General features: G+C 42.0%; 6 protein-coding genes across 13 annotated transcripts in view; 4 read left to right on the top strand and 2 right to left on the bottom strand.

Moving 5' to 3' along the window:
• LOC128873256 (cell adhesion molecule Dscam2-like) overlaps positions 1-3392 on the top strand; it is a 105632-nt gene extending 102240 nt beyond the window's left edge. For 5 of the 6 annotated variants that reach the window (XM_054116695.1, XM_054116696.1, XM_054116698.1 and 2 more), the window contains 3 exons: positions 526-745; positions 1159-1249; positions 1338-3392. In XM_054116695.1, the coding sequence (XP_053972670.1) occupies positions 526-745; positions 1159-1249; positions 1338-1602 (576 nt within the window). In that variant the 3' untranslated portion in view covers positions 1603-3392. The remainder of the gene's footprint in view (positions 1-525; positions 746-1158; positions 1250-1337) is intronic. The other variant, XM_054116699.1, reaches the window with a different exon arrangement.
• A 500-nt stretch (positions 3393-3892) lies between these two features.
• Positions 3893-6283, top strand: LOC128873257 (actin-like protein 6B). Its single transcript, XM_054116701.1, has 6 exons — positions 3893-3944; positions 4033-4227; positions 4585-5022; positions 5150-5490; positions 5562-5657; positions 5745-6283. Exons 1-6 carry the CDS (start codon positions 3920-3922, stop codon positions 5907-5909), a joined length of 1260 nt encoding a protein of 419 aa, XP_053972676.1. The 5' UTR covers positions 3893-3919; the 3' UTR covers positions 5910-6283.
• Positions 6284-7418: 1135 nt separating this feature from the next.
• Positions 7419-15022, bottom strand: LOC128873168 (battenin). The gene is made up of 8 exons (XM_054116530.1): positions 14249-15022; positions 12592-13903; positions 10363-10508; positions 9877-10035; positions 9238-9574; positions 8996-9145; positions 8768-8908; positions 7419-8680 (listed from the first exon to the last, which is right to left on the bottom strand). Exons 2-8 carry the CDS (start codon positions 12781-12783, stop codon positions 8540-8542), a joined length of 1266 nt encoding a protein of 421 aa, XP_053972505.1. The 5' UTR covers positions 12784-13903; positions 14249-15022; the 3' UTR covers positions 7419-8539.
• A 5024-nt stretch (positions 15023-20046) lies between these two features.
• Positions 20047-23417, top strand: LOC128873169 (neuronal membrane glycoprotein M6-a). Of its 2 annotated transcripts, none has more exons than XM_054116532.1 (5): positions 20047-20609; positions 21125-21261; positions 21342-21524; positions 21601-21751; positions 21851-23417. In XM_054116532.1, exons 1-5 carry the CDS (start codon positions 20606-20608, stop codon positions 22162-22164), a joined length of 789 nt encoding a protein of 262 aa, XP_053972507.1. In that variant the 5' UTR covers positions 20047-20605; the 3' UTR covers positions 22165-23417. The 2 variants fall into 2 exon arrangements, with proteins under 2 accessions (XP_053972507.1, XP_053972506.1); XM_054116531.1 differs by lacking the exon at positions 20047-20609 and adding an exon at positions 20632-20966.
• On the bottom strand, positions 23303-24912 carry LOC128873170 (N-acetylglucosaminyl-phosphatidylinositol de-N-acetylase). 2 transcript variants are annotated; one of them, XM_054116534.1, is made up of 6 exons: positions 24773-24912; positions 24426-24715; positions 24274-24355; positions 23966-24162; positions 23767-23897; positions 23303-23695 (listed from the first exon to the last, which is right to left on the bottom strand). In XM_054116534.1, the coding sequence occupies exons 2-6, from the start codon at positions 24661-24663 to the stop codon at positions 23555-23557; spliced, it is 789 nt and encodes a 262-aa protein (XP_053972509.1). In that variant the 5' UTR covers positions 24664-24715; positions 24773-24912; the 3' UTR covers positions 23303-23554. The 2 variants fall into 2 exon arrangements, with proteins under 2 accessions (XP_053972509.1, XP_053972508.1); XM_054116533.1 differs by having other exon boundaries at positions 24426-24894.
• Positions 24913-25045: 133 nt separating this feature from the next.
• Positions 25046-26147, top strand: LOC128873172 (mitochondrial fission process protein 1). The gene is made up of 3 exons (XM_054116535.1): positions 25046-25257; positions 25430-25557; positions 25626-26147. Exons 1-3 carry the CDS (start codon positions 25200-25202, stop codon positions 25947-25949), a joined length of 510 nt encoding a protein of 169 aa, XP_053972510.1. The 5' UTR covers positions 25046-25199; the 3' UTR covers positions 25950-26147.
• The last annotated feature ends 1430 nt before the right edge of the window (positions 26148-27577 follow it).

The raw sequence follows: 27577 nt of genomic DNA, 5'->3' as shown, positions 1-27577 counted from the left end.
TCATTAAATTATATGCATTCCTTTCTTGCTAAAAAAAATTCATGCAAGACACTAAACAAAAAACATAATCATAAACCTATCTCCCTCCTTAAACCTTCGAATTAAAGATGTTTCGAGAACCGATTTTAGTTGTAAGTTAATACTTCTTTGCGGCTCTGAATAGACAGGTGTTCCCAACTTTACTCAAGGCGTGAAGCAACGATTTCTCGTACGGTAATAGGATTATAACCGAGCATCAATTTCTCGATTCGTAAAGACTACGAATCTATGACGGAGTCATCGACGAAAGGATCGACTCGGAAGACTTACCTCTGACACGCAAGACGCGGAGTAGGGGTTTCCTCTTTCCTGAAAGTTCTTCCTCCAGCCAAGCCGATTCTTTCGTTGACTCTAGCGTAGATCGTTAAATCTCGTAGCTGCCACGGGGTGATGATCGTTGAACGAGATGATATCGGTGTAGCGCGTCTCCTCGTTTCCTCGTGCGATGTGCCAATTTATCGAAAAAACAATTCCGTCTGATTGCAGTCGGATTGCAACCGGTACACTAAGGTGCGCGGAGGCCGTTCGTCCTCTGCGCAGTTGCACAAAACGCACAAAGTCAGTCAGGGCAAGTCCGAGTCGGAGGAATACGACACCCTGGGCTCGGATAGCGACACGGAAGTCGGGACCAGCAGCCGAACCGAGTCTTCCAATCACCTCGTCGATTCGCACCACTCGGTGTCTGCGGCCGACTCGCGTGTCCACAGTATGCAATCTTTCATCCTTCTATTCGGTTTACGCCTTTTCTATCTTCTTTTTCCGTCTCTCACTTTCTGATCTGTCTGGTTGGTTGGATCCTTTCTGTCTCGCGCGCTTCTCGCGCTCCTTCCCGGGGTTTTTTCGTTCGACGATATATACCTAGACAGCGACGACAAAAGAGGAGGAGAGAGGAGCGCCGCGAGACAATTCCACGCACCGCAATACCACCGGAATATGTACCATCCGTTCCCGTTGCCTGTTTACGTTCGTTAGAGTGCACCGAATATGTGACCGAGCATTCGCAAGCTTGTTGTTTGTAACGTGAAACGCCGCGTCGGAACGAGATCGGGGAAATAGAACGGTACGGGGACGCTCATCCCCTCGTTCGCTGAGGAAAACCGCTCCATTTTCTGTTCCCAGACTTCCTGTACCATGGACCAGAATCTAGCACGTCTACAGAACCCTCACCGATTTTTGAGAGAAAATCGTTTCCTGGAAGGGGAAGACCCAAGTGAGTACGAAAACAACGTTACTTTGTAGACGGTAGCTAGTTCGTGATCGATCACGGATGGAAAATAATGGCGCGTGTGTCCGATCAGGATGTTACAGTTGGCGCGTCATACCAGCGAGGAGACCCGTTCCAACTTCGGCCCAATCTCCGGGCTTGGCAATCCCAAGCACCAGTCGAGCAATTCCTGTTCCAATCGGGACCAGGAGCGTGACGGATCCGGAAGCCTGTTCATCCCCAAGCTGGACCCACCCACGGGGTTCTCCGACGCGTTTGAGCTAAGCGAGGCCGAATGCGACCTCGATCGCGGCCACAGTAGCCAACGAAACGTCCGTGACTTCGTAATCGCGGTGTAAATAAGCATAAAGCCTACGACGAACCCCTCCTCCACACGATGCTGCGCGCGAAACTACGAAACGAACGAAACCCCATACAAACTTGCATTGTAAGGAATAAGAGTGAAAGAGGAAGAAAGGAGTGGAAGAAACCGTGGTCCGTCTTTCGTTAATTACACTGGCCGTCTACTGGGGCCACCGAATAATGTACTCCCACTGTTCGTGTTCCTGGCCTACGTTGATAAAAGGGTGTCGGTCGTTATCCTAGCGAGAACGAACACCCTTACGACTCGACTATGTGTTCTTTTGAACTGCCAGTTCGTTCGAATTTCCGCGAACCCGCGACCGCGCGACACCGCCGTTCGCTTTCGGTATACCTACATATATGTATTTTTCGTTCCAGGGTCTTGGAGCGAATCGCGCTGTCCCTCGACCGTGGCGAGAACTCGATCGGGATTAACGTCTTCGAACGTTCGAGTTATCCCTAACGAACAATTTTTTCAACCGCTGTTCCGTTCTAAAGGCAACAATTATCGTGTAAGAAATTCTACGCGTCCTACTCGAATAAGCGGGATTCTTTTGCTGGCCGTCGAAATAACATTCGATGCTATCCTTCGAGTTCGATTACGCTCCTGGATAAAAAGACAGCGCGTGCTGTTCCGTTGTCCAGAAACGCTGGTCCTCCTTCGTACGTGTAACATTTCACTGCGAACGATTCGGAAAACAACTTCCGCTAAAGACTCCTATTATACATACTTATACGTAACGAAGACTCGAATCGTTTTCGATCAACACGTCGATTAACGCGAATCGTCCTATCGTTAAGACTAGATTCCGGTAAGATCACGGTAAACGAGATTTCATCGTATCGAGTGCATATCCCAGCGAGCAATACGCGGTTTGTTACGTGTTTACTTGGTCTTCCAATTCCGTAGATCGTTTTATCTACTCGTTTTATCCATTACGAACGTCGTCCTTTTTCACGCGCGACCGATACTCGCCCGGCGCGATACAAATCGATGCGATCGTCGTCCCGATGGAAGCCTGCGTGCGGTTTTGTTCACGTTTCCACGAGGAACGATGTGTTATACGTGTATAAAGTAAGAAAGTAACGAAGACAGACGAGAGAGAAATAAAGTGAAAATGATAATTCGTCGTTGTCATCGGTGTCGTTTCAATTCCAAGAGACTGAAACGTTTAGTAGCGAGACGTATAGCGTTAAACTTACCGTTGAAAACAGAAAAAATAAAAAAACAATATTGTCTGTAAGGTGTCTATACTACCATGCTATCTGTACGTACGTGTACCTCGCCCAAAAGCGCGAACGCGGGATACGAAACGTGCCCGCGTCCTCGATACCGCGCGTCGATTAACGATCGACGGACCGATCAGATGCGATATGGAAACCGGAAACGGCAAAATAAAAGGAGCGCCGTTGAGATATTCGACCGTCGTTGTAACAAAAAATGATAAATAATACGGGAAACCCGTCGAGTCTATGCATTCGTTGCCATCGAATCAGTTCACTGTTTACTGCCGATCGACCGTTCACTCGGCAATGCGACGATGATTTTTGTCTCGTGTTCTCGTTATGTCGGAACCCGGGTCCACCCTTCGATACCGCGGGAGACAAAAGAAGAGATATGGATCTGTTGACAAATCGTATACTTTATAATATATGAAAATGATTTACCACGAAACTCGTACTATTGTGTTTTAGACGACTTTAGATTGTTTATATTCTATTTACTTTGTAAAATATACAACACTAATTCCATTAATGGAACCCCCACCGTCTCTTTCATGTTCTCGTCCCTTCTCCCGTTCATTACCACCGATATATTTTCTCACAATATAACAGCAAAAAGAAAACTACCTTTCACAACTATCGCGCGTACCTGCTTCGGTCATCTTTACAATGAAAATCTTGCGAAAGCTTATTTCAAGCATATAAAAGCAAGAACAACGAAACCAGTTACCTTCCACTTCAAGACTGTACGATCGAAAACAAAGTAACCCATTGTTCTTCGACAATTCAACCTTCTGGTTTAGTAAAAACTTTACCGTTAAACAAGATGCCCCGATCTGAGTTTCGGTCAGCTTTCGAGGTCAACTACCCCTTCGTGCGTGTCGCGGAAGTGCTTTGGCAAACACGCTGGTGATCGATCGTGTTTTACGTTTCACCTGATCGTCGATTCGGATGTGCATAAGGAGGACTATAGGGAGCCTCGCAGAATCCTCGTTGCAAGTTCGAGGGAGGAGGGGGTGGTGTGTATGGACCGGTGAGGTCGAAGAGGGTTGCCGAGCATGCGCGGATCGCCCGTTTCTCTCAGATACTATGAGCGGTGGTATCTACGGTGGAGGTATGTGCTACGCTGCTCGCATTTTTCACGATAAAAAACGTGGTCTGGTCGGTCAAGGACACGGTTAACCGTTACGATTTTCCCGCAGACGAGGTTGGTGCTATCATTTTCGACGTTGGACACCAAAGCCTTCGCGTTGGTTATGGCGGTGAGGACACTCCAAAGGCCGAAATTCCGACCACCCTCGGGATATGGGAGGACACCATCGAAACACCAGACGGCACACCGACTGTCAGGAAGCACTACAACATCGACGTCACGGCTATTCAAGTGCGAAAGAAGGGTAGGTTTCTAATCGTAATAAACATAAACTTACGATAATTGTTTGACTTCGTGTTGTTCAATCGAATTAAATGCGAAGATATCGAAGACACGAGAAGTTTACTCTACCTGAAAAAAAAAATATAACAAGATCGAAGTAACAATGAAACGAAACGAATTTTCATCTTGTTCGCAAGAAGATAACTTCAACACAATTTTTGACTTCTCTGTAAGAACATTTTCGCGGCTTTAACATACGTGTTATACCGCAAAATGCAACGAGATCGTCGAAAGTCGCCTTTCCACAAAATTGTTAGTATCTCCTGTCGAATTAATTAATTACGAATGATCTCGTCTAACTCGATCGCTTCTTCCGTAGATATGGATTTGATCAGCCTGATGCAGGACGGCATGATCGAGGGTTGGGATATGTTCGAGCGCCTAACAGAGTACGCCTACAAGCAACGTCTGCACGCACTCCCGGAACACCATCCGATCCTGATGACCGAATGCCCCTGGAACACCAGGCTGAAACGGGAGAAGCTACTGGAGCTGATGTTCGAGAAGTTCAACGTTCCCGCCATGTACATTTGCAAGAACGCGGTTCTAGCGGCTTACGCGAACGGAAGATCGACAGCTATGGTCGTCGACAGCGGCGCGACACACACGAGCGCGGTGCCCGTACACGACGGCTACGTCATCACTCAAGGTATCGTCAAGAGTCCTTTGGGAGGTGATTTTGTCACCATGCAGTGCAGGCAGTTCTTTGAGGAGAAGGACATCGAGCTGGTGCCCGCCTGCCTGGTCGCTAGCAAAGGTAAATCTGTTTTTAAGCGTTTAAATAGATGAGATTCGTTCAATGATCGTATCGTAGTAGCATCGGCTTGTGTTCCACTAGGTTTCTGTATCATCTAAATGGAAAATATGTTTAATAAATTACGCAGACATAGTCCGAGAGAGAGAGACGCCACGTTGGGTAAGAAGACCAGGACCCCAGCCGTCGTCTTCCTGGCTGAGCTATATGGTCCGAGAGCTCCTGCAAGACTTTCAAATGAACTGTCTTCAAGTTTCGGACAGCCCGTACGACGAGGACATGGCCAACGCCCTGCCAATGAAGCACTACGAGTTCCCAACCGGTTACAACGACGATTTCGGCTCGGTGAGGCTGATGATCCCCGAAGCGCTATTCGACCCGAGCAACGTGAAAGGCGTGGGTGCGAGTATTCTCGGCGTTGGACCATTGGTCACCACGAGCGTGGGCATGTGCGACATGGACATCAGACCGGTGGGTATACTCTAGTCGAAGCTGAAGATCCAACGGTCGATGAAAAGTTTGAAAACTTATTGTTGTTTCAGAGCTTGTACGGAAGCGTTGTGGTCACGGGTGGAAATTCCTGCTTGCAAGGTTTCAGCGAAAGGCTGAATAGAGATTTAGGCAGCAAAACTCCTCCAGTGAGTATACAATTTTTATCGAAAGCTCAGTCTGATTTAATTGAGATATTCACGCAATACTGATTTAGCATTTACTTATTTTTCCAGAGCATGAGACTGAAAATAATTAGCGCGAATAGCCCCAGCGAGCGACGTTACGGTGCCTGGATCGGAGGATCGATTCTCAGCTCCCTTGGATCCTTTCAGCAGATGTGGCTGTCTCGACAGGAGTACGAGGAGTCGGGGAAACTCATACTGGAGCGATGCGCGTGATCGCGGGACCGCAGGCGAAATCAATCAAAATTAATCGTAGTTATCTTCACAAAGTGTCTACCCGTTTCTACCGTTTCTCCGTTACGCCGGAGGACAAGTGATATTTCACGCGACCTTTGACACCGTGGGAGCCGTAACGAGAGAACACGAGCGACTGATATCAAAAAACTTCGTGAAACGTAAAGACTTACCGTTAGGAAAATTGTGGGTGCGAAATCTAGAGGACAAATTCGCGGATGTAATCATGAACGATATTCGAGGTTGAAGCCACAAGTTTTGTACTTGGATTATATTAAGAAACGAAACACCGTTCCTAACCGATCGAATGACTGCTTATGTTAGAGTTGATTTGTGTCTTTATATTAAATAATTAAGGTAGTTCTTTCCCAACTGTACTAGTCAAAACAAAACTCAAATATAGAAAGTATTAATAACGATATATTTTCTGTAATAAAGTTCTTAAATTATTATTTGATTATGATTTTTAATAAAAAAAAAAACGTAGTAATTGATACAATTACAGCCGCAATTAGTTCTTCAAGTCTTATTTTATCCAACATAGTGCTTGTACAATCGAGTACGCGACAATTTCAAGATGCCAACCAAACAGACCAGAAACCTACCATAGGTTGCCGCGTGACAGGGGCACCTCTACGCCTACGAGATGACAACCGAACCGACAAAGCGTCTACTACAGGTTGCCGCGTAGCAGGGGCAGCCCAGCGCCTACTAGACGGCAACCGACACGACAAGCCGACTACTGTAGGTTGCCGCATCCCAGGGGCATCCCTGCGCCTACTGTACGGCAACAGACACGACAAGCCGACTACTGTAGGTTGCCGCATCCCAGGGGCAGCCCAGCGCGTAGGAGATGGCAAACAGACTTCAAAACTGGCTAACTTGGGTTGATATCTAACAAAGGCGTACGTATCTAAATCGTGTCTGAATTTTACTCCTGGTATCAGGAGAACATGATATCCGAAGAGGTGGCACGTTTGCGCCTGCTGACAGGCAACCGGTCCGACAGATCTGTCAGTACAGGTTGCCCAATTCAAGGGGCTAATTTTCGGTACATTTCGGAATTCTGGCTAATTTTGCATTTTGGCAAAGTCGACAATGTTGCAAATAAATCGAATCAACCGAAAAAACAAACAAACTCATGATTGGTGCTACATAACAAGGGCACCTGTGCGCCTACGATGTAATCACCATCCCTAAAAACTAGCTAGCATTGATTGCCATCTACAGTGGCATGTTCCGCACCTTTTATGATCGAAAACTAGTACCCTCTGATACTCACGGTTAAGCTTCCGGTGTTTTCCGCTGGGTGGCAGCACTGAAATATTTCAAATTTTTAGCGGTTCTCTTTATTCCAGGAGTGCTAAAGTGCATACATTGTTTGCAAAAAATCAATAAACAATCGAATAATTTGAGTATCAAAGGGAGCTCACTGTAGAAGCACTTATGAGATATATTATGGAATGACTTATAAAGATACAACGAGACGAATTCTTTTCAAACTTTCAGTATATTTTATTGATCACATAAACAAATATATATTGCTACATATATTATTTCTTTAATATTTATTTGCAGCAGGGGGCGCAATTGCCTGTTCGCACCCTTTCTGGGTAGAATCGTATCCCGTAACTTCTATTCTCGAACGCGTTAGGAACAGTTTCAATTCCACAACTTCCGACAAAGTCTCGTATATATATATAAATACACACGCAAACTCGCATACATACTCACGCGCGCAGAATACACGCAAAGAACATTATTATCAGTATATCACAATACACGATACGCGTTCAAATAGCGGCAAATTATATTGTTAAAACCTCGAGGCTTTCCATTGTGCTTTATCACTGCCTGTAATTGTAATACTGTTACGTGCTCGAGTGATATTTCGACGAGGAATGTGTTCGACGTTTCGGGTACGGAAATGCTCGATGAGAATCATTCTTCAACGAAAGATTTCATCTATCCAAAAAAAAAGACATGTAAAGAAAAAGAAACGTTTGTCTCTCCTAACGAAAAAGATACACATTTCATTGGAAACACCTACTAACGCGAGTTTAAATATAAATACTGGTGTCTATAAATTCCACTACGAACCGAACTGCGAATCGATTGAATTTAAACTTGCGAACACACATGCGTGCACGCGCCAGCACGTGCGCTCAGAATGCCTGGTCTAGCCAGTTGCATTTTATTCGCAAGAACATCGGTGAACTGCATTTGTAATTGTTCTCCTTATTTCGCAATTCCGTTTCAAGTGAAGGATCAAACCTTCCAAACGAGAAATTCATCATCTCTAACATCCTTCTTACATCCTTCGTTTTCTGATTTCCCGACAATAATCGCATACTCTCTCTCTGCCGTCTGACATAAATATAGAAGTTAATGTGGCATCCAGCAGATTAACGCGTACAGCTGTGATTGCAGCATCTAAACTATTTAGGATGCACAAACGATTGTTAGCTTATGTCCGGTTATCGGCGCGACCGCGTCCACCAAGACGTATCGAGGAAAATTCGGTGTTAAATATCGCACGGTTTCACCACGCTGCGGAAGCCATGCTTGGTCGCGCGATTGTCGTTAGATACTATCTAATGATTAGTGGTTACCTAACTACCCAGTCGACTCGGTTGTGGCATTTTGCAAATCGCATTGTGAACGGGCATCGACATCCATCCTGCGATCGCGATCCCGATGGAATCGGCCATCGTGGCAATCCCCAAAGAAATTTTGCGATCTGCTCTTGGAATCTGTTTGAAAATCAAAATATAATTTATAGATATAGAAGCAACGCTATATTAATGAAGCGACAATCCTTCTGAATAATCTCTTCTCACCTCGGTGGACATCCGATAGAACGTATTGACGTACGCCCCGCCACCAAGGAGACCTTCCCACAAGACCAGGATGAACACGATCCAAATGTTTGGCATATAGTAGTACAGGGTCTCGAACAACAAGACGATCACGTTAACAAACTGAAACAAACATCAGATAGATTATTAAATTATCGTAACATGCAACACTGTGTACTTAACGCCTTCGTTATCAATGAACACGGTTACCTGCAAAACAGCCATGACCCAGATTTTATTAATCGCGACAAGATTGACGGACGATCTTGAAATGAATACTCCAATCTGATAATCCACTTGGAGCCATCGGTACTGCTCGGCGTGCGATAACCAAATGCCGTCGAATTCGATCAGCTCGTACTGAAAATTATTTTTACATGTATCGATAAAAACGCGAGTCGAACGAATTATTTATAGATACAACTGTGCGATTAGGGAGAAAAAGACGTTACCAATCCTTGATTAATGAAATACTCGAAGAGGTACACGAGTCCCAGAGGAATCATATACTTCAGCAAGCCCGGGACCAGATGTATCTTCTCTTTGAAGCTCTTGCTTGGATTCTCGATGATTTGTTCCTGGCTCTCGATACCGTTCTTAGTGATCGGTATTGTGGGTTGAGTCGGATGGACCAAGACCAACCAGAAAGTGATTCCTTGTATGATCGGTACGACTAACATGAGCAACAACGTGTCTTCATTGCTGAACCAAATCGTGAGGGCGGCATAGGAGAGCGCGCCAATTATTCCAGCGCCTCCTGTACCAGAAGACCATGTCGCGATTACTTGTCTGGGGAACAATGAACAGCATTCAGTTATAGCGCAAAAGTAACAGTTTAAAACGAGCGTGTTGTCGCGTCGAGATCACGCGATCCGTGCATGTGCTTTAACGCGCATTCTTTTCGCAAAATGTTTGCAGCAAGGTCAACCGTTTAGCAAAAAGAGAACGCAAAACTTTAGGCCTGCAAGAAGAGGGCAGGGCAGTGGATCGCGATTAATCGATTATCGCGCACGAGTACAATCGTACCTCGTGTTTCCAACGAATCTCTCGGAATCTTTCGGAGGGAAGTAAGAAACGATGATGTAACTTACTTGGGGTACTGATGGCTGTAACTCAGCAGCGTAACTTCTCCCAAACCGGAAGAGAGTGACGTTACAACGACGCCCAGAATGGCGAGCCATTCGGTAGTGCTTAACGACACCACGAGGAATCCTGCAGCGGAAAATAACACACAGGTAGCCAGTCGAGCACTGTAATTAACGATTCGATTAATCGATTAGCGTTTCATTCACGGAGGGACACGACTCCGAGGAATCATCCGCAGGCCGAAACGCCTTTGCGCCAACAGGCGGCAACGTTTAGGTCAATATCGGAATGGAAATACACTCCTGGAGACGCGTACGACGTCGAACGTCAACCCACGCGCATTGATCGAAAAGACGCGCGTATTAGTCACGGACAGTTTTAATATACGTAGATACTTGATACTAGTGGTGCTCGCTGGTTCGATTTATTGAACACACCGTGAATTTCCCGACCTACGACGAAAGAGAGAGTAAAAATATCATGGTACTCACTGTACGTAAAACGGCAAGAAGGGTGTAATGACCTTCACCACCAGGGAAGGCAGAATGTCCGCCAGCAGTATAGCGCCAGTAGAGAGCGTGTTGCAGGATCGAACTCCAGTCGTATTAGTCGTGACATTCAAATCCATGACAGGATGCTTAAGACAAAGAACAAACGAAAATAATAGAGAAAATATACGCGTACCGAAGGTTTGTTCTACCGTAACAAGTAACGTTTCTCGATTGAGCAATTAACCCCTTACCCCGTCGCACCAAATTTAACAACGAGCCTGACTCTTGATTTTCAAGTTTGGTCTAAAATTTGCATCACGAGTCAGACTCGTGAGAACAGTTGTAAGGGGTTAAACATCATCTCCAGAGTATCGTTACGCGAACTGAAATATTTCATTATTCTCCCATAAACGGTTCACCGACACTCCTCGTGGAAATTACCGGCGATGTATCTCTTTTCACGGACGTTACCACCTTGAACGAGCTGAATATTAATTTCCATAGCGCTTCGCGGCTTACGTAATTGGTTCTCGCGCTCTATGTGAGAGATTGCGGTCGACGCAGGGTAGGGATAAGCGTGATCGGTAGAGGAGAAGGCGGCAGTCGATTATACAATGCGAATCGCGCGCATAGATTTGCCGATGACATAACAAAAATTCCTGCACACCCAATCTGCTTCGAAGACGTAATTCAGTTTAATTGCTTGCTCCGCTAACGCCAATTTGTTTCCTTCTCGGTCGCCGCTGTTCCACTTGAATCGCGAACGTGAGCCGCGAGGGAGGACGTCGTTAAACGAGCAATTCTCGTCGCGGACAAGGGAGGATAAGAATTGGGACGAGCGCTTTTTGGATAACGGAGGACGTGAAATGTAGGGCACGATGCGGCGGGAACAATTCCGGAATACAGCGATTGTTATCAGACGAAGCGTTGTACGTTCATATGTAGATGTTGGAGGGGAATAGTCTCGTACACTTTTACTCTGGGATACATAGTTTACGCGAAATGTTAAATCCTTTGACGTGACTTGTCTCTTTAACCAGACTAGAATCGGCACGATTACCAGTAGTCACGATAACCGTGGAATCGTTTATTATATCACTAGTTGCACGACTCTAATCTCGGTGGCACAGGTTCAAATCTTGGGATAAGATTCATTTTCTCAGAAAGGAAAAAGCAAAATTTTCACCAATAAAGGAAACAAATCTTCCCACCTGTTGACCATGGCTTACAATCCTGATACACGTGACTAAATCTATGTGTGATCTACGTATGAATTCCTCGGCAATCGGAGTACCCTCGGGTCACGAGAAAAATTCAATCCATACAAGGATCTAATCATCCGTCTCGTAATACGGTTGAATGAGCCGGTGATTCATCGAGCATCGAAGATCGATGGGTCAGACCCCAGCAATTCAAAGAAATGGAGCATTAGAAATAGAACAGAAACAATTTTAGATACGTATATGTCATTTCCCCTCGATTCGATTCTGTGGACTGACCTAGGACCGTGACCGTCACGCTTCAGCCGTTTCGATAATACGGCTCGAAAATTCGCTCGCGTGCGCGCACACCTTTCCCGTATCGTCACCCAGATATCGTAATACTTCGTTGCAGTTTATCATCGCAGGTAAACAGAGAAGTATCGTTAATGATTCAAAGAGTTCCACGAAACGCTCCACCGCGCCGTTTACAGGCTGTTTTGCAATCTCTTAATTCGTGACATTGATTGGATACGATCAATGAATACACAATGAGCGCTAAAATTAGACGTGGGACCTTTCGAACTTGCGTCAAATTGTTCTTGCGATAAAAGACGCAATATTACTTATCGATATCTAGTTTGGCTACAAACAAGTTGTAAATCAACTTATGGACGAAGAATTAACGGAAACGATTGCGTTACACCTACAGACTCATTGTGTCGAGTATCGCGTACATGTCGGAAAAAAAGTGACAGCAAAAAGAAGTCGTAAAGAATTGCACTGAAACTTTTGTTCTTCGCTCAAAGAAGATAGAGGAAATGTTTGTTTCAGTAACTAATCGCTCGATTTGCCTCTTAAATAGCTTTGCCTCGACGCCGTGCCTGCACGCTTTACCGATACCGTACGAGACATCGTACAAAAAAAAACTGATAAGAACGATACTTTCCAGTACACTTAATTCATTCGATGCGAAACCGATCGACAAAACAAATATTCGAAATCGACGAAAACAGTTTTAGGTACTCACCGTCGATCCAAACTTGCTCTCGAGGATGTCGTGGGCAGCGCTGAGCATCACCACGTAACCATAATTGTTGCAGAGGCCAAGTATCCAAAAGGCGGCAAGATTTCGCCATCGCGATCGAACGGCCACCGATTCATCGTCGAACACGACGCTGGCGTGTCGCTCAGGAGCTGACAAAGGCTTGCACTTTGCCATGACCTTTCTCTATTCAACTCTGTACTCGACTTCCTCCGTTTCCGTCTATCTTCTCTCGACTTGGTCTTCCGTCCAACTACCGCCTTTTGAAACTGACGTTGATCGTATTCCTAGCTCCCCTCTATTACCCTAAATCCTGCTCCCCTTTTTTTTTTTACCTGGACCTATTCGAGGGGTCCTAACGCAGCACGCGGAGCCTTCTAGATTATTCAACGTTAGGGCGATGTTGTTATGAATTTCAGAAATTCTTCTGTTTTCAAAAACGACGCACTTCGTATCTTTCTTATCCTTGCTCCTTTGCTCCCTCTTTAAGCGGGTATTTCGATCGACACCTCAAACTGCGTTGCAAAGCAATCTCGTCACTCGGTTCGCTACGTCGGTGGCATGCATTCAAAGAGTCCCAACGTTATCGTTCGATAGGTGAGATAGTGCGCTCGATAACTCGACGTTAATGCTCTTTAATCGAAACAAACGCTTCTTCGGCTCCTCGTCGACGCAATAATTGTTTTTTCTCGGAGCGATACGTTTCCAATCCGGGCGCCCTTGTGGATTCGCTCCACCGTAGCGTTGAGTCGAACTGCCGAATTCCAGAAATTCGTTCAAGTGTCCGCGTTTAAAATTAGCTAGACTGCTCAGAGGTTTAGCTGCTACGTAGCAAAATTTATGCAAAAATATGTCTGTCGAACCGCGACCTATGCGATAGTTACGAATAACTCCTACGTTGTAAACGGTGCACGCGTCCGATCGGGTTCCTCTTTTGCCCAGATCCCCTCCCGAGATGCTCACAGAAAACTCAACACAGCCAGTCGTGGCGGTAACCGAGCTTCGAGAAACTTCTTTCACGCTTTCTTCGTTCCGATGGCGCGCTGAAGTCAACAAATTCTCGAAGACGTCGAATCTCGTCAGGCCAAGATAAACTGTGCGAGTCCGCTAGATCAAAGTAGACTCTTTTTCGGTTGCTCTTCCCCTCCTAGGCTTCTGCTAGCTTTATCGATGAAAATAAATATCGCATCGCCTCGTGAAACGTGGAAAGGTCCTCCTCTTCGGATCCGTTGACTATTTTTGCCGGTGACTGAATTTGTAATCAACGCCGAGTCTCCACGTGAGGTAGTGAAGAGAACTGTTGCAAGAAGAGAGCACGCGTAGTGAGACGGAGGAAATAGTAAAAACCTTGTGAAATGTCAAAAATACAGGACTACCGTTTACCACAAACAGAGTCGCCACGTGCGACATCGACAGCTGGTTTCGCAAACGGCGAATCACAAATTATACGGGTCAACCGCGTCGTCCGTCAACACGAACACTTGCTCGAGCTCGCACACAACTGTTGTTATGTTACTTTTCACTTACTTTGTATCGCGGAAAATTTACTGAAGCCTTCGTTAGGCTGGCTATTTTAAATTGAAATGTTTCAGAACTTTGACAGCTGCCGATGTAAACGCGCGTTTATTTCGGAAACACTCACCTACGATACTATTATTCTTTCCAGAACGGAGATATTCGGTCGGCGGCGCAGACGAGAGAATCTAAAAGTCTTTAGCGAAAGAATGAATATCCTTGTCACAAGTCACACATCATCACAGCAACCGGAGAACGATCGACAACGTCACCGGGGGTGGTTGAGGGGTCGAGACAACCGGAGCTTTCCTCAAAGTGTCCTAAAGGAAAGTCGATAGCGATGCACGGACGACGACGAATAGCAATGCTATAAAAATGGAATTTATACTCTCCGTGTACTTATATTTATCTATTCCACGTTTTATACTCGAGTTCCCTTTTATTTTCCTTATTTTTCTTTAGTTTGTTGTAGATCGTCTACCGCGATCGATGAAAAAGCGATCGACTGACTCACAGCTGCGATCGTAGCACGTGGCTGCCGCGACGAGTTTCGGATTCGAAATAAATAAGCTCCAGGCGAAATCAGCCAGTTATAGAGCGACGCCGAAGTACGAACGCCTCGTTCGCTTCGCTTCGGCTCGACTCGACTCGGCCCGGTGATCACCAATCCAATAAGCATTCCGCTCGTTCACTCTGCCACCAAAGCGTTTCTTTGGAGGTAGACTCGCAGACCCAGCAGTCTTGGTCGGCTCCTTTCGGCTGGACCAGGCTCTCGACAGCCGAATCGTTCGATTTTTTGCCACTGTCTGCACTATCCTGATTTCTTTCTTCCTCCTCGATCTTTGCCATCCCTGCTTCGGCTTCGAGGCTTCCTTCGTATGCTAGCAGCTTCGATCGACCCCAAAACAGAGATCCCTAATTTATTTTTAATTCCCTCACATCTAAGAATAACAACGACAAACGAACAATTTCCATTTATTTTAGGTAACAAAGTCAAGCGTCGAAGTTGACGCCTTGACTAATGGTCTTAATTAGTGTGATCACAGATACGCGTAAACAGAGCGCAAGGTGAGCGGATGTATGTATCAAAGCTACAGGTGAGATGATTGGAATGTACGATAGGAAGTTACGAGCACGTGGCTGAATTCTTTGGAATAATTCTTTACCGAGTGTTTGAACAATTATTTCTGCTCACACCAACCCCCACAGACCTCTTGCATCCTCGAGCAGGATCTGTTCCCAAACTGGACAGAAGAAAAACGAGGATCGACGGAAGGTTTCTTGGTTAATTTTGAAAATCCTTTGCGATGCTAAACGAGAGCCGGCCTTGGACTGAAATTCGTTTCAGGGCATCCGCTCGTCAGCGATTCAGACTGCTCAAAAGCGCAGGAAACGCGAGTCGCGGCGACACCGGTAATCTGTCTTAATTTCGGTTCGTGGCAAGGAGGCCAATTAGCGTGCCGTTTTCGTGACGAACACGTGCAACGTTATTTTACTATGCGCGAGCTTTCCGCAACGAAAGAAGGTCGAACCGTGGACACGCTGGACAATTTTATCTTCGTTATTGGTAGATCGTTATCGCTACAATGTCCGCCTATTTTGACGAAAAACTATCCCGATAATGAAATCATGTTGAGATACATATGTAAGATAAAAGCTTTGCTTCTAGCAAACTGTATCCATTGCCGTGCCCCAAAGAGAAAACAAATTTGTTAATGATGTTACTTGGCTTGTCGTTGATTAGGCTAAGACGTCAGAATCGTTTATTCTTATATCATACGTACGAAAAACAGAACCCGCGGTAAATATAGGGCCTTCGTTATTATTGTTTCATTAAATGTTGTTTATATTTTACTCATTCGCGTAACCGGAGTCAATTCTTGGACTGTGCAACGTCGAGGCTTTCCTGGTTTTCGGAACGAAAATACATAACAATACGTCATCCAGCGCTAAAACGTCAACGGCGTCGATTACAGCTTATCAGCGACCTAGACACGTACGTAGAAATGCTCGCGTCTCGTTCCAACGAATTTTCATATCATGTTCCCTTCGTCGTCGTCGACGTCGTGCCCCTTTGGAGCAGCGGAGTCCAAGCTAAACTGCAGGAGATCAAAATTACCACGAATTTGCTGTACCACCTGCTAGAGCGGTAAATTGAGAGAATACGAATTAGCTTACCTTGGACTCCGCCGTCTCGGAGTCTCATCCTCCGACAAAATCGCTTGGATGTTGAAAACTGATAAGGGGCAACGCAATTCATTCGAAGCGAAACAATAGTCCGGTTGCTGTAGATTCGACTGTGGAAAACTTCTTATCAAAACGATACTTTGCATACGCTTTTGCGGAGTCGTTGCGAATCGTGTACAAAGAGTCTCATAGTTATCGTACGGACGATTTTTTACAGTTCCTGACAGGTGCAAACAGTGGGTTTATGACATAACCAACATCGTATAATCGAGTATAAAGATAAAGTGTTTTTCGACAGAAAAGGTGTCATATCCGTTTTCACACGAAGACGACCTTTGGATTGCAAGTACACCAACGTATACCTATTCCTACGTACTTCGAGATGTAACTACTTTTATTGCAAATTAGTTATTAATATTTCTACGGAAAACCACTCGCTTGTATCTGTAGATAGCTGTAAGAAGAGCTCTGTCCGACGATAACAATAGAACTGTTCACGTATCACTTGTTACTCGGTAAGAATGTTTTCATAGTGCGCATTGTATAGCAACTCGACTGCAAAGATCGTCACGGTCGCCGCTCGACAAACAGCATGTTCACCGACCATTCATCGCCGCGACGATTGAACCCACCAGCGAATGGAAGGATCGACGGTCGAGGTTTCTCGGGCATTGCGGAAGGTCGTCGTAATTGCGTTTCCTACAGTTCGTCTTTATTGGCAGGAACAATGTCAAACGATATTAATTCAGAGCAGCGTGCTTCCTAGTGAAAACAGTGCCATGGCTGTCGGAAGACCTTCCTTGCAGCTCGCATAACAATATTTCGTACATTTCTTGGAACTGCGGTTTCGGGAGACGGAAAAACATTCTCTCTTCCTCTCGATGGGTGAACGCTTGTCCAGGTCGACGAGCACAAATATTATTCCGTCCTCGTCTTCCGCTTAACAGGGAATGACAAACGGCGAAAGACTGCCGACCATCTCCGGGTACGCGGAATGCGATGTCGCGTCAACTTAATTAATCGATTAATTTCCGCTGTCGCGAAAACGAAACGTTGACTATCGTTTATTTTTCTAATTACAGCTCGAATAATCTTTTCCGTATAAAGAATCGAAGATATTTATCATGGAAGGCGCCAAGTTTCTGATGTATGCTTTTCTGAAATGAGTGTAACTGAATTCTTATCGTGATTTGAACCTGTATCGTTATACGAGCAAATTAACAAAAACAAGCACGAGTTGCGAACGTTTTGTTTTCGAAAGAAATAATTACAGTAATTCCTCGATGTCTAGGACTGTTTATCTTTCATCATCGGGAGCCGTCCATCGATTCGCTCGATTGCCAGTCGAGCAAACGAAAGTCGGTTGGGCTCTGAGCGATCGTTAACTGAAACTTACATTTTTGTGGGAGTATTATTAATGAATCGACGAAGCTTTCCCGACAAAAATGAGTTCAAACACGGTACAATTGAAAGTACTCCGTTTTTTCCAGCAGAATAGAGAAAGTTTGTTTTCGACAAGGAAGAAGACAGCGGTGTAGACTAAGTTCTCGCCGACGCCGCTGATTACGCGTATTTATAGATGACCCGAACCAGGATGCAGACTCTGCACAGAGTACGTCGGAATGAATTCTCTCGGAGATTGTTTCAACGCGAAGCGTCTAAATGCAGGAGGACGGTCGTTGCAAAACCGTCCCGATTAAGGTCATCGTTGATGAAATGTATTAACCCAATATCTTTTGAAGAAACCAACGGCCGTGATCGCCGCGATATCAACAGATAGAGCGCGAGCGAAAGTAACATCTGGGTCACTTTTTCATTTCAATTGCCGCGAGAAGCTGCATAATGCCGGCAATCAGGGTCGCAAATGTTTTATCGTTGCAGGTAACTACAACTGTACATTATCTAACCCTAGGCCATTTTGGATTTTGGAATTCTTCGGCGCCAAAAGCCTTCGTCTACTAATTCTCACGCAGACCTGTAAATTCGTTCTAATCTTGGCCGAATTTTCTGGTTTTGATTCCTGAAGTAGACTCGTTAAGAGTCTTCGATCAATTTAAGTATGCGACTTTCATCGAAGAATTACCGTATCTCTCGAGGGGTGATTATCTCTAATACGAGGCAGCACCTCTCTCTAGCGTCGTACAACCGATAACGTATAAACGAAGCACTATCGCATCGGTATTCTATAGTCGCTAAAAAATGCGTAGGAGAATCGATTGACGCGATAATCGTGCAATAAATCGAACATTTTTTTTCTCGCTGGATTATGAAAAAGTCAACTATTTATCCGACATAATTGGTATACTTCGCATTAGGTTGATCCGCGAGGAATGTTGTTTTTCCGAACGGATGCTGTTGAAAAATCTTGGCCAATTAGACTAGAAGGTAGGGGAAATCCCGCTGTGTCTTTCCTTGGCGGAGTTTCATTTCTACATATACAAATTCCTGTGATTTTTTGTCGAATAGATCTAGATCTTCGGAACTGGTCGATCGGCTGTGTTAATTTTTTCAATTCCATCGCTCGGGTGGAGAACGATCTTGCGCGCACGCACCCATCTAATTCTAATTAGGATAATAGAGCGTTCCCGGAGACTCGATTAAGAACGACGACAAAGATGATTAACGCGATAAGAAAAATCGATAAAAAGAGCGGTTTTTTCTAGTAGAATTATTTACATTTCTGTCGCCGTGGTTGTCAAGTTATCGCGTGCGCTAAATACCAAAGGTCTTCACGAGTTGATAATGAAGTTGGACAACACGCATTGGGACACTTTGTTATTAAGTTTATCGTTGTTGCATCACAATTGCATTGTGAACGGAAAATCGGTGACTGAAAAACGCCAACCTCGTTTGAAATTCATCGACCGTAGACTCATTAGGAAAACTCTGTTTCCTGTGATGCAAAGATGCTTGTGCACTGCACACGCAAAGAACACTCGCGTGCACCGGGAAACGTTATCCGCCGTTTATATCTGTGTGTTATCACGCCGAGGAACGTTTCATCGTTCGTGTACGTACCTACGTGTGTGGTAACACGATTGATAATGCTGGCAGGATTCCTCTTATCACATTTCCCGATGAAAAACAACCGTATCGTTGACGCTGAACTATTAAAATCGTCGCGACGAATCTCCGGCAGAGAGTTCAAAGAGGTCATAGATGGAAAATAAATTTTGTAACGCAAATCAACCAGCACATAGAACGACACACTCTTGTAAGTTAAAAGAACGTTAAATGCTTTACAGATTTTGAAATTCGAATCTAAACACGAGGTGTTTATAAACATGATCAGATATGCTGAAAGTTATTAATACGGAAATGAAAATAATCCACAGAATTGAACGTGATTTTAACTAGCTTAACATTCATTATTTATCAAATAAAACAAGGGTTATTCCAACCCTTCGAATAACGAATAGAGAAATTATATTTTATTCAAGTTTTTATTTAAATTCACTATTTTCTACTTTACCGACTTGGTTGAGTGGAATAGTAGTACGAGGAATCACCGACCTTAAACGAAGAGGTCGCTCCAAAACCAATGATATTTTACGCGATCGGTATTACCTATCATGATAAGATAAATCAAAGAAAATATAAACGATGATTTCTAAATTTATTTTATTTTTGATCCTAACTGTTTAATTGAATGATTTCAAATTATTTCAAAACATTTTTCACAAGTAGTTAACAGTATCAATCTTGGTAGCGCCTAATACTTACACCCGACACGTAATCTAAGAAGTATTTTTACTACTCTATCAGGATTTTGATAAGCGATCTATTACGAATAACAGCAATCTACTTTTGAATTAATGATTATGGGAATCTCCTTCGATCATGATTCTAAACAGATGTCTTTTTTCTACAGTATAATACACCACTGTTGACTGTTTGTCGCCATATTGACTCATTTTAAAGGGTCATCGAGAAATAAACGAAATTCCTAGGCAATCATTGTTCTAGTTTGAAGTACCGCGTTCGTTATGTTGTTTCGGTGTTCTTTTGTTTTGTTCTTCTAAATTGTCTACGTGCAACATTAAAAAATATTAGAAAAGATTTTTCACATGCAGTTAACGGAATCAGTGTAACCGAAGGACTCGCGGGCACTGCATAAACAAGTGTGTGACGTGTCGATGTGTAATTACGAGAAGCATGTGGGATGTCATTCACTAATACAGCGGAACAACATTCAATTGCTGCAGTAATTGGGAGAATTCTAGTATCATAATCTCGGAATTAACGACGGGCAGTGCCCACTCTTAGCGAGCCTAACCTCGAACAACAAGCTGGAAACATGGGTGAGTAAATCGATTTTAACGGATTCTTTCGTTTCGCGAAAGAGGAGATCTTATGCAAAAGGAGGAGGCCTCTTTCTCGAAGACGGAATAATCGGTTTCTTAGTAACCGTTCGACGACCGCGTACCGTACGTTACTATAATCTTATCTATAGCATATACGCGAAGATTACTCATTCACCGTTTCAGTCATCAATTTACACCTCATTCAAACAGGTTGTCGAAGCTATTGATTAGACATGAGAGATACAGATAGAATCGACAGTTTACCATTGCGTAGAAGGTTTGACAGTAATATTAGTATAGATAGATTTTCCGAAAAAAGTCTTCATGGACTTGAGTATGAGAATCGTTCTTGCAGTAAGTTTTTTCATGCAAATATCCATGTTTCTGAACAAAATTCATGAAACTTGTCAGCAGTATCGAATTACACATAATATGGCTTTTGCAAGACTCGCTTGTTAAACATAGAAGAATCATAGGATCTTTTTTCTATATACAAATTTGTAATCTTACAGGGAATCTGTGTAACGATTGCATGGCTAGAGTGCCATATGCAACTCTTATTGCAACAATTATGTGTTGCTTAGGAGTGGGCATATTTTGTGGCACAATGTATAGAGGTGTTACGCTAGGTTCTTTGATGATGGACCAGGTATAATATTGTAATTTTAATAGAAGTACCATATGTATATGATACACTTATTATTTTCATTGGTAATTCTATATTTTAAGGTGTTTCATTTACGGCTTGGATGGCTGGAAGCAGTACAGTTGACTTTCGCAACAATTGGTGCTAGCATGGCAGCTTTAGGTTTTATGATACTATGCGTTGGTTGTCTTGCAACTGGAGCTACAAGACACAAAGTATATCGTGCATGGAGGTCCCGAGTTGGCGGACGTATTTCCTGTGCTGTTGTATGTATCTGTACAATGATATACCTCAATTCTGTAAAAATAATGGAACAGAAAATATATGTATTGTATTTTTCAGTTTATGACAATCACATACATTCTACAATTCGGATGGCTTCTGATATTTGCATTTCTGGTTATAATTACTTGGATTTTCACTATATTCTGGGGATTATGCAGCAATCCTCGGGTTCAGTCTTTCGATCAATGTATCGATTTCACCCAATTTGGTAAGCTTTTCGCGTAGCGTACACACGAATTTTATCCAATCTAGGTTAACTATTCAAACAAAGCAACTCTAAACATTGCATATATTTTATTTTATGCAGGTTTTATATTCCCAAATAATACAATAGTTGAGGACATGAAGGTATGTGGACCACAAGAAGTGAAACTATTTTGTAAAGATTTCGTTGAAAAAGCAGAGGTTATGTTTATCTTGGCAACAGTGGCTGCCATGTTAGTCGTGTTGAGTCTCGTACACTATTTAATGTGCCTATCTGCCAACTATGCGCATATTCGTGATCATGAAAAATTTCAAGAATTACAAGAACTTCAATACCTGCAAGATCCAGTAGATACAGATTCTCCTCAACCGGGTATGGGAACTTTGAGCTCGCATCGCGGCAAAGATAGATTCTAGGATACGGCCCGCGAGATCTTCGCCATGAATCCTTTATAAATTCAGCAATCCTACCCATGGGATATCGAAGATCTCTTGTCTATAAAAACCCAAAACATTTTGGTGTTATTCTTCTCTTTGTACCTAACTCAGTATTCTACTAATTGATTATTGTCGCAGTAGTTTACCGATCGAGGATCTTGCGGGAACATATCATGCCGTCCATTTTTTGCGACTGTCTTGTACGCATTTACTTCGTCTTAAAGATACAAATCGCCTTTAGAAAGCATATAAGGTTTCATCTATTCTAGTGTTGAGTAATTCGATTATTGTTAATATATATAGAGAGAGTAAGACACCACGACGACATTCCATAATTTTTGTGTTCAAAGATGAACAAAGAATATGACGCACAGAGTATATATACTTTCTAAATTATTCGTTATATAAAAAAATATATCTATGTTTGTCATTGACATCATTGACACACAAATATCTGCTGTGCACTATGTAGTTTGATATGGTAACTACAATATGACTAACGTCTTTAAATTATATAAGACTGTTTATCAACCTAGACTATATATTAAGTATTGTTGATATCATTCATATAGATTTTTTGTTTAAATAAAAAGTGCAGCTTTTTTGTACCTTTGTAAAGCGAAGTAAGAAAACTACATTAATTGTACATTGTTGTTCAAGTGTTTCAATTATACTGGAGGAAAAAGTAAAAGTAAATTTTTTTTTTTTTTATTGCATTAACGTTTTCACTTTTAATTTGTTATTTATTGTGCTTATGTTGAAAAATTCATGAGACATATTAATTTGCTGTAATTATATTTTCTTCCAGTATAAATGATTAAGTATTATAAATTTACTGCCATTGTACAATTACTCAAAGAGAACAAACTTTACATTATAAAATAACAAAAAACCCAATAGAAAATTAATTCAAATTGCATAAAACAGAATTGTGCCAAATTTATACGATTCAAACTGGAAAAACGTATATAGTACTTGCTCAACGGAAAAGTATTGTTTAGAGCAAATAGATATGAATAATACTCTATTACGCACACCTGATGAGTACATATCAAGGAGATTATATGTTATTTATGCAAGTTCGCAAAAAAGGATTGTACAAGAATTAATGCGCAAGTTACATATAATAAAAAGTCGATTTATTGTTATTTTTGGAAAACTATATGCTACATTTTTTTGTCTAAACATTTGTATATTCCTGTAAGGTCGAATAAAAAGTACTTTCTACTCGACATGTATATTTTTAAAACCGGTTCAAAAGTATTCTCCAAATCCTACAGTTTCTTTATTACACGTTAATAGATAAGTTTCATTTGTTTTATTATGTACAATTAATTACAATTTGTACAAGCTTGTAAACTCATGCGAGTTAATCGTCGTCAAACTGGAGATCCAACTCCAGGTCGAGAGCACTCACTTCTTGGAAGGTATTGATGAACGTGTACCGTGAGAATATCATGTACAATTTTCGAAACCAAACATACTGTGACTTGTGTGCAGTCATGGCATTCTATAAATGCAAGAAATTATTTCAAAATATTTCCTTTCAACAATAATAATTGCAATTAACTGCAGACTTACTTTTATGATTTTTTTTTGATCATATGTTACTAAATACCAGTAGGAAGCAGATAATAAACTAATTGGTAAATCTAGGAGCTGTACATATTTCCTAATTATATTCACAGATTCTAATACATATAGTTTACAATCTGAAAAGAAATTAGATTTCTTAGTATTTTTTTAATATCAATTAAACGTTACGATGAATGATACTAACAAGATGGTACTTTCTTTTCAATGCATAATGCAGCTATGGCAAAGTATAGGGAGATATGGTTCTTGTGTCGACTTATGCCATGCTTGTCGAATGTTACAACTGCATTGATTTTATAACTTTCTACGTGTTGTAAAATACATTCTGCCACTACCTCTGTTGGCCATTGTACATTTTGATCATCAGGTAACTCTGTACTCCTATACATGCATTTATTGAACTATGATAGAAGATTAGAAGGATAGAATTTAGCTGCATTCAAATGAACAACAAGTTATCTCGCAAATAAGTGAAACAAAATAATTCCTTACATCACTATAGTTACATTAGCTTCTGGAATTCCTAATATTTTTGTACAGTCCCATAGTTCTTCTTTTCGTTTCTTATTTCCACCTAAAAGTAGATTTGAAACCACATGTTAGTCAAACAGTGAATCCTCAAATTACATGTATTTGTAACATACCACTAGTAAAACAAAGGAGGTAAATCTGGCTAGCCTTTGATCTTGTAACCCAGTATACCAGTGGACCAAAGAACATGACTTCATCGTCAGGATGAGCAGTGACTAATAATATTCTTGCAGGCGGACCTGGAAGCTGCCACGCTGTGTGGCTGACTCTTTTCAAGATTGAATAGAGACAAATACAGACACAAAGATATGCGGCAATAGCGATTAGCAATTGCCATGAAATTTCTTTCATGTAATACCACCACCAACAAATTGCTTCGTTAATTTGCAGACTAAGGTATTCCCTAATAAAATCGAGATCTAACATTTTGAACGACGATATACGAACTACTTTGACTTACGAATGTTACGGTCCTGTCATAATTCCCGAAGAGCATGCTATCCCTTCAAAGTTCGGGATAAGATTTCTTTCGTTAACAGAACATCGTATGGTTATGTTGTACGCCAACCAGATAATAGGATTGGACGCCATATTAAATCCCTCTACCATGTGTGAAGTTACTCATCACAGGATAATCACGGTATAAAATTCCCTATACCCGAAACTCGCATCATATATATTTCAAATTTTTGTTGACTTTATTTCATACATTTGTTAAAAATGTTATCTATTTTAAATGACGTATAACGTTTTAAATCGATTAGTAAAAACGAATACAATTCGCATGGTTTACGTGTTGAAAGTAGTCGGTCTTACGCCAATGTACTGCGACAATTGTTCGGATACGTAAGAGGTTGTCATTTAATTGTAAAAACAAGAAATCTATAATGAAAAACACCAAAGAAGAAGTGGATTTATACCGTGATACGTATGTCAGATATCTGGGTAATTAGAAACAGGTTATCAGGCATTGTTATTTAATTTTTCATTGATATTTTTGATTCTATAGAAATCGTTGTTATCACATGGATATTCATTATGCTCAGTTTGAATTTCATTATTTTCAGATTAATGTTCTGTTTTACATATTTTAAATAAAATTTATTAAATTTTTTAGGATATACAAACGAAGTTGGAGAGGCTTTTCGACCCATAATTCCAAGGTCAGTTGTATGGTTAAGTTACCTTGTAGCCAGTGGGTATGTTGTCGCAGACACAGTCCACAAAGGCATCAAACAATACAGTGTAAGTAAAACTCACGGAAAGGTTACCAGATGGATTAAGTACATCACTATAGATATATCATGTTTCAGAGCGATACTACTTCAGCAGCAACAAAGAATGCTTTCTTTTCTATGTCGGACACCTTGTTGTGGCAGTCATTTGCATCTGTGATAATTCCTGGTTTCACAATTAATAGAATCTGTGCTACTGTTCAATATGTACAACGTAAAAGTACCAATGTGGCCTTAAAAAACCGTTGGATTTCCACCATTGTTGGTCTGGTTTCTATACCATTTATAATACATCCTATAGACCACATGGTCGAAGACACAATGAATCTAACATACAGAAAGTGGATAGGGTATCATCCTAATTCTCCACCAACAGAAAATGTAGATAATTCTAGACAATAAACCTTAGGTCTAATCAGCTTTCCAAGGGAATGAAAGTACCACTGCTTATAATGCAATAAAAATAATAGTACAATTTACTTAAGAGCCATGCCTATTTTATGATATTATATATGTTAACTATAATATATTTAATAATATTATTTACTTTATTATTACAAAGACATGTACTCTATGAATAAAAGAATGTTATGTTTATCAGTCGTGTCGTTTTAATATTTCACGATTTGCCTGTAACCGTCTGACCAAGCGCGATTCTTTTCTACTAGCCAGAAGAAAATCTAGACACGAAGTAGAATTATCCCGTGCTTGGTCAGACACAGTGAAAATACCTATTCATAGAACGACTCGTTACCTTCCTTACCTTCGTCTACAACAATTAGCATACAAACTCATATATGTTTCTTTACCATTGTGAAATAAAAAACAATAGGAAGGTAATAGAGAAACCAAAATTGATATAACTACGAAATTATAGGTCATATTTTAAATAGAGCGTTCCAATTACGCGTTTACGACTTCTTTGTTCCATCTCGAAAGATAAATTAACTAAATCGTTGGAAAACCAATAATAATTACCAGAGATCGTAACTGGCAGGCGACGTTCATTTTCTCATTTATCGTTTCGTCGAGCTAGCTATGGAATAATAATGGCTCGGCCACTACGTTGAAGCGAATAGGCTGTCGTACCTGTGACATATATTTTCCGTTGCTGCAGGTACGACCGTCACGTAAGTCAAGAAAAAAGAAACTGACGCGTTAGGTAGATGCGCTGAATTTCGTCGGTTCGATAATTACAAATTCTTCGTAAGTTTCTAAATATCCATTCAGTGATTTATTTTAAAAACGGCTATCGATCCAGGATCGTGAATTTCTTATGGCTAGCGAAATTGTACCTTGTCTCCTTTTTATTGCAAGTATAATCGCGATGTCGGTAGTAGGAAAACTGGACGTATTTCTTTCATCGATGGGAAACTTCATGTTCGATTCATTATAATTTCGACCACCAACAGTCTGCCCGTACCACAAAACGAATTCATGTTTCTCGATTAACGCGTTCTTTTTATTTATTTTTCCGAGTCATGTGCGAGCCTCGAATAAATTTTTGTTTCCTCGTAAAGTCAGTCAGCTACTCACCCCACCCGTTCGAACCATTTGAACACGCTATAGGCGAAATATTTAGAGGTCAAGTAGAATCTGATTTGCGCATAGGCATCAATTCTTTCTTAATTAATTCTCGTACAGTTATTGCGTATTACCGCGTTTTATTGGCTCTTAACAGTTGGCGTGACACGATTTACTACTGGTCGAGTTGCGAATAAAACGTGCAAAGAATTCGAGCCTCGGGGATTCTCATGATTACGAAACTCTGAGTGTGTATCTGCCACCGTCGAAAAGATTTATGGAACAATAATAACGGGATGCATCGAATGGAAAAGTACTCCGATAACGATAATAACATGGGGATGAACTGCGAGTAGTCGTACGAATTTCAGCTCGTACCTCACCGCCACGGTAGCTTTTGGTAATTAATTTTTGGAATGACAAAAGAGATAGCGACCTGGGTCGTTGGTCTATGCGTGAAGGGGTACAGTTACGCGAAAGGAAGATAGAGAAGGATGGTAGGGGAC

Source organism: Hylaeus volcanicus, chromosome 3, assembly GCF_026283585.1.
Source record: "Hylaeus volcanicus isolate JK05 chromosome 3, UHH_iyHylVolc1.0_haploid, whole genome shotgun sequence".
Lineage (NCBI taxonomy): Eukaryota > Metazoa > Arthropoda > Insecta > Hymenoptera > Colletidae > Hylaeus > Hylaeus volcanicus.
This window is presented reverse-complemented; position numbering and strand designations above follow the sequence as displayed.

Bases quoted from the DNA above. Each gene is read 5' to 3' on its own strand.
- LOC128873172 (XM_054116535.1), top strand. From the start codon at position 25,200: ATGAAAAACACCAAAGAAGAAGTGGATTTATACCGTGATACGTATGTC. The intron at 25,258-25,429 runs GTAATTAGAAAC...TAAATTTTTTAG, and splicing joins TACGTATGTCAGATATCTGG to GATATACAAACGAAGTTGGA. The intron at 25,558-25,625 runs GTAAGTAAAACT...ATCATGTTTCAG, and splicing joins AAGGCATCAAACAATACAGT to AGCGATACTACTTCAGCAGC.
- LOC128873169 (XM_054116531.1), top strand. From the start codon at position 20,846: ATGAGAGATACAGATAGAATCGACAGTTTACCATTGCGTAGAAGGTTT. The intron at 20,967-21,124 runs GTAAGTTTTTTC...GTAATCTTACAG, and splicing joins GTATGAGAATCGTTCTTGCA to GGAATCTGTGTAACGATTGC. The intron at 21,525-21,600 runs GTATGTATCTGT...TGTATTTTTCAG, and splicing joins GACGTATTTCCTGTGCTGTT to TTTATGACAATCACATACAT.
- LOC128873170 (XM_054116533.1), bottom strand. From the start codon at position 24,738: ATGTTAGATCTCGATTTTATTAGGGAATACCTTAGTCTGCAAATTAAC. The intron at 24,163-24,273 runs GTAAGGAATTAT...ATGCATGTATAG, and splicing joins GCTAATGTAACTATAGTGAT to GAGTACAGAGTTACCTGATG. The intron at 23,898-23,965 runs GTTAGTATCATT...ATTTCTTTTCAG, and splicing joins TGAAAAGAAAGTACCATCTT to ATTGTAAACTATATGTATTA.
- LOC128873257 (XM_054116701.1), top strand. From the start codon at position 3,920: ATGAGCGGTGGTATCTACGGTGGAG. The intron at 4,228-4,584 runs GTAGGTTTCTAA...CTTCTTCCGTAG, and splicing joins TATTCAAGTGCGAAAGAAGG to ATATGGATTTGATCAGCCTG. The intron at 5,658-5,744 runs GTGAGTATACAA...TTATTTTTCCAG, and splicing joins TAGGCAGCAAAACTCCTCCA to AGCATGAGACTGAAAATAAT.
- LOC128873168 (XM_054116530.1), bottom strand. From the start codon at position 12,783: ATGGCAAAGTGCAAGCCTTTGTCAGCTCCTGAGCGACACGCCAGCGTC. The intron at 9,146-9,237 runs GTAACGTCTTTT...AATAATTTTCAG, and splicing joins ATTTCATTAATCAAGGATTG to TACGAGCTGATCGAATTCGA. The intron at 8,681-8,767 runs GTGAGAAGAGAT...ATTTTCAAACAG, and splicing joins TCTATCGGATGTCCACCGAG to ATTCCAAGAGCAGATCGCAA.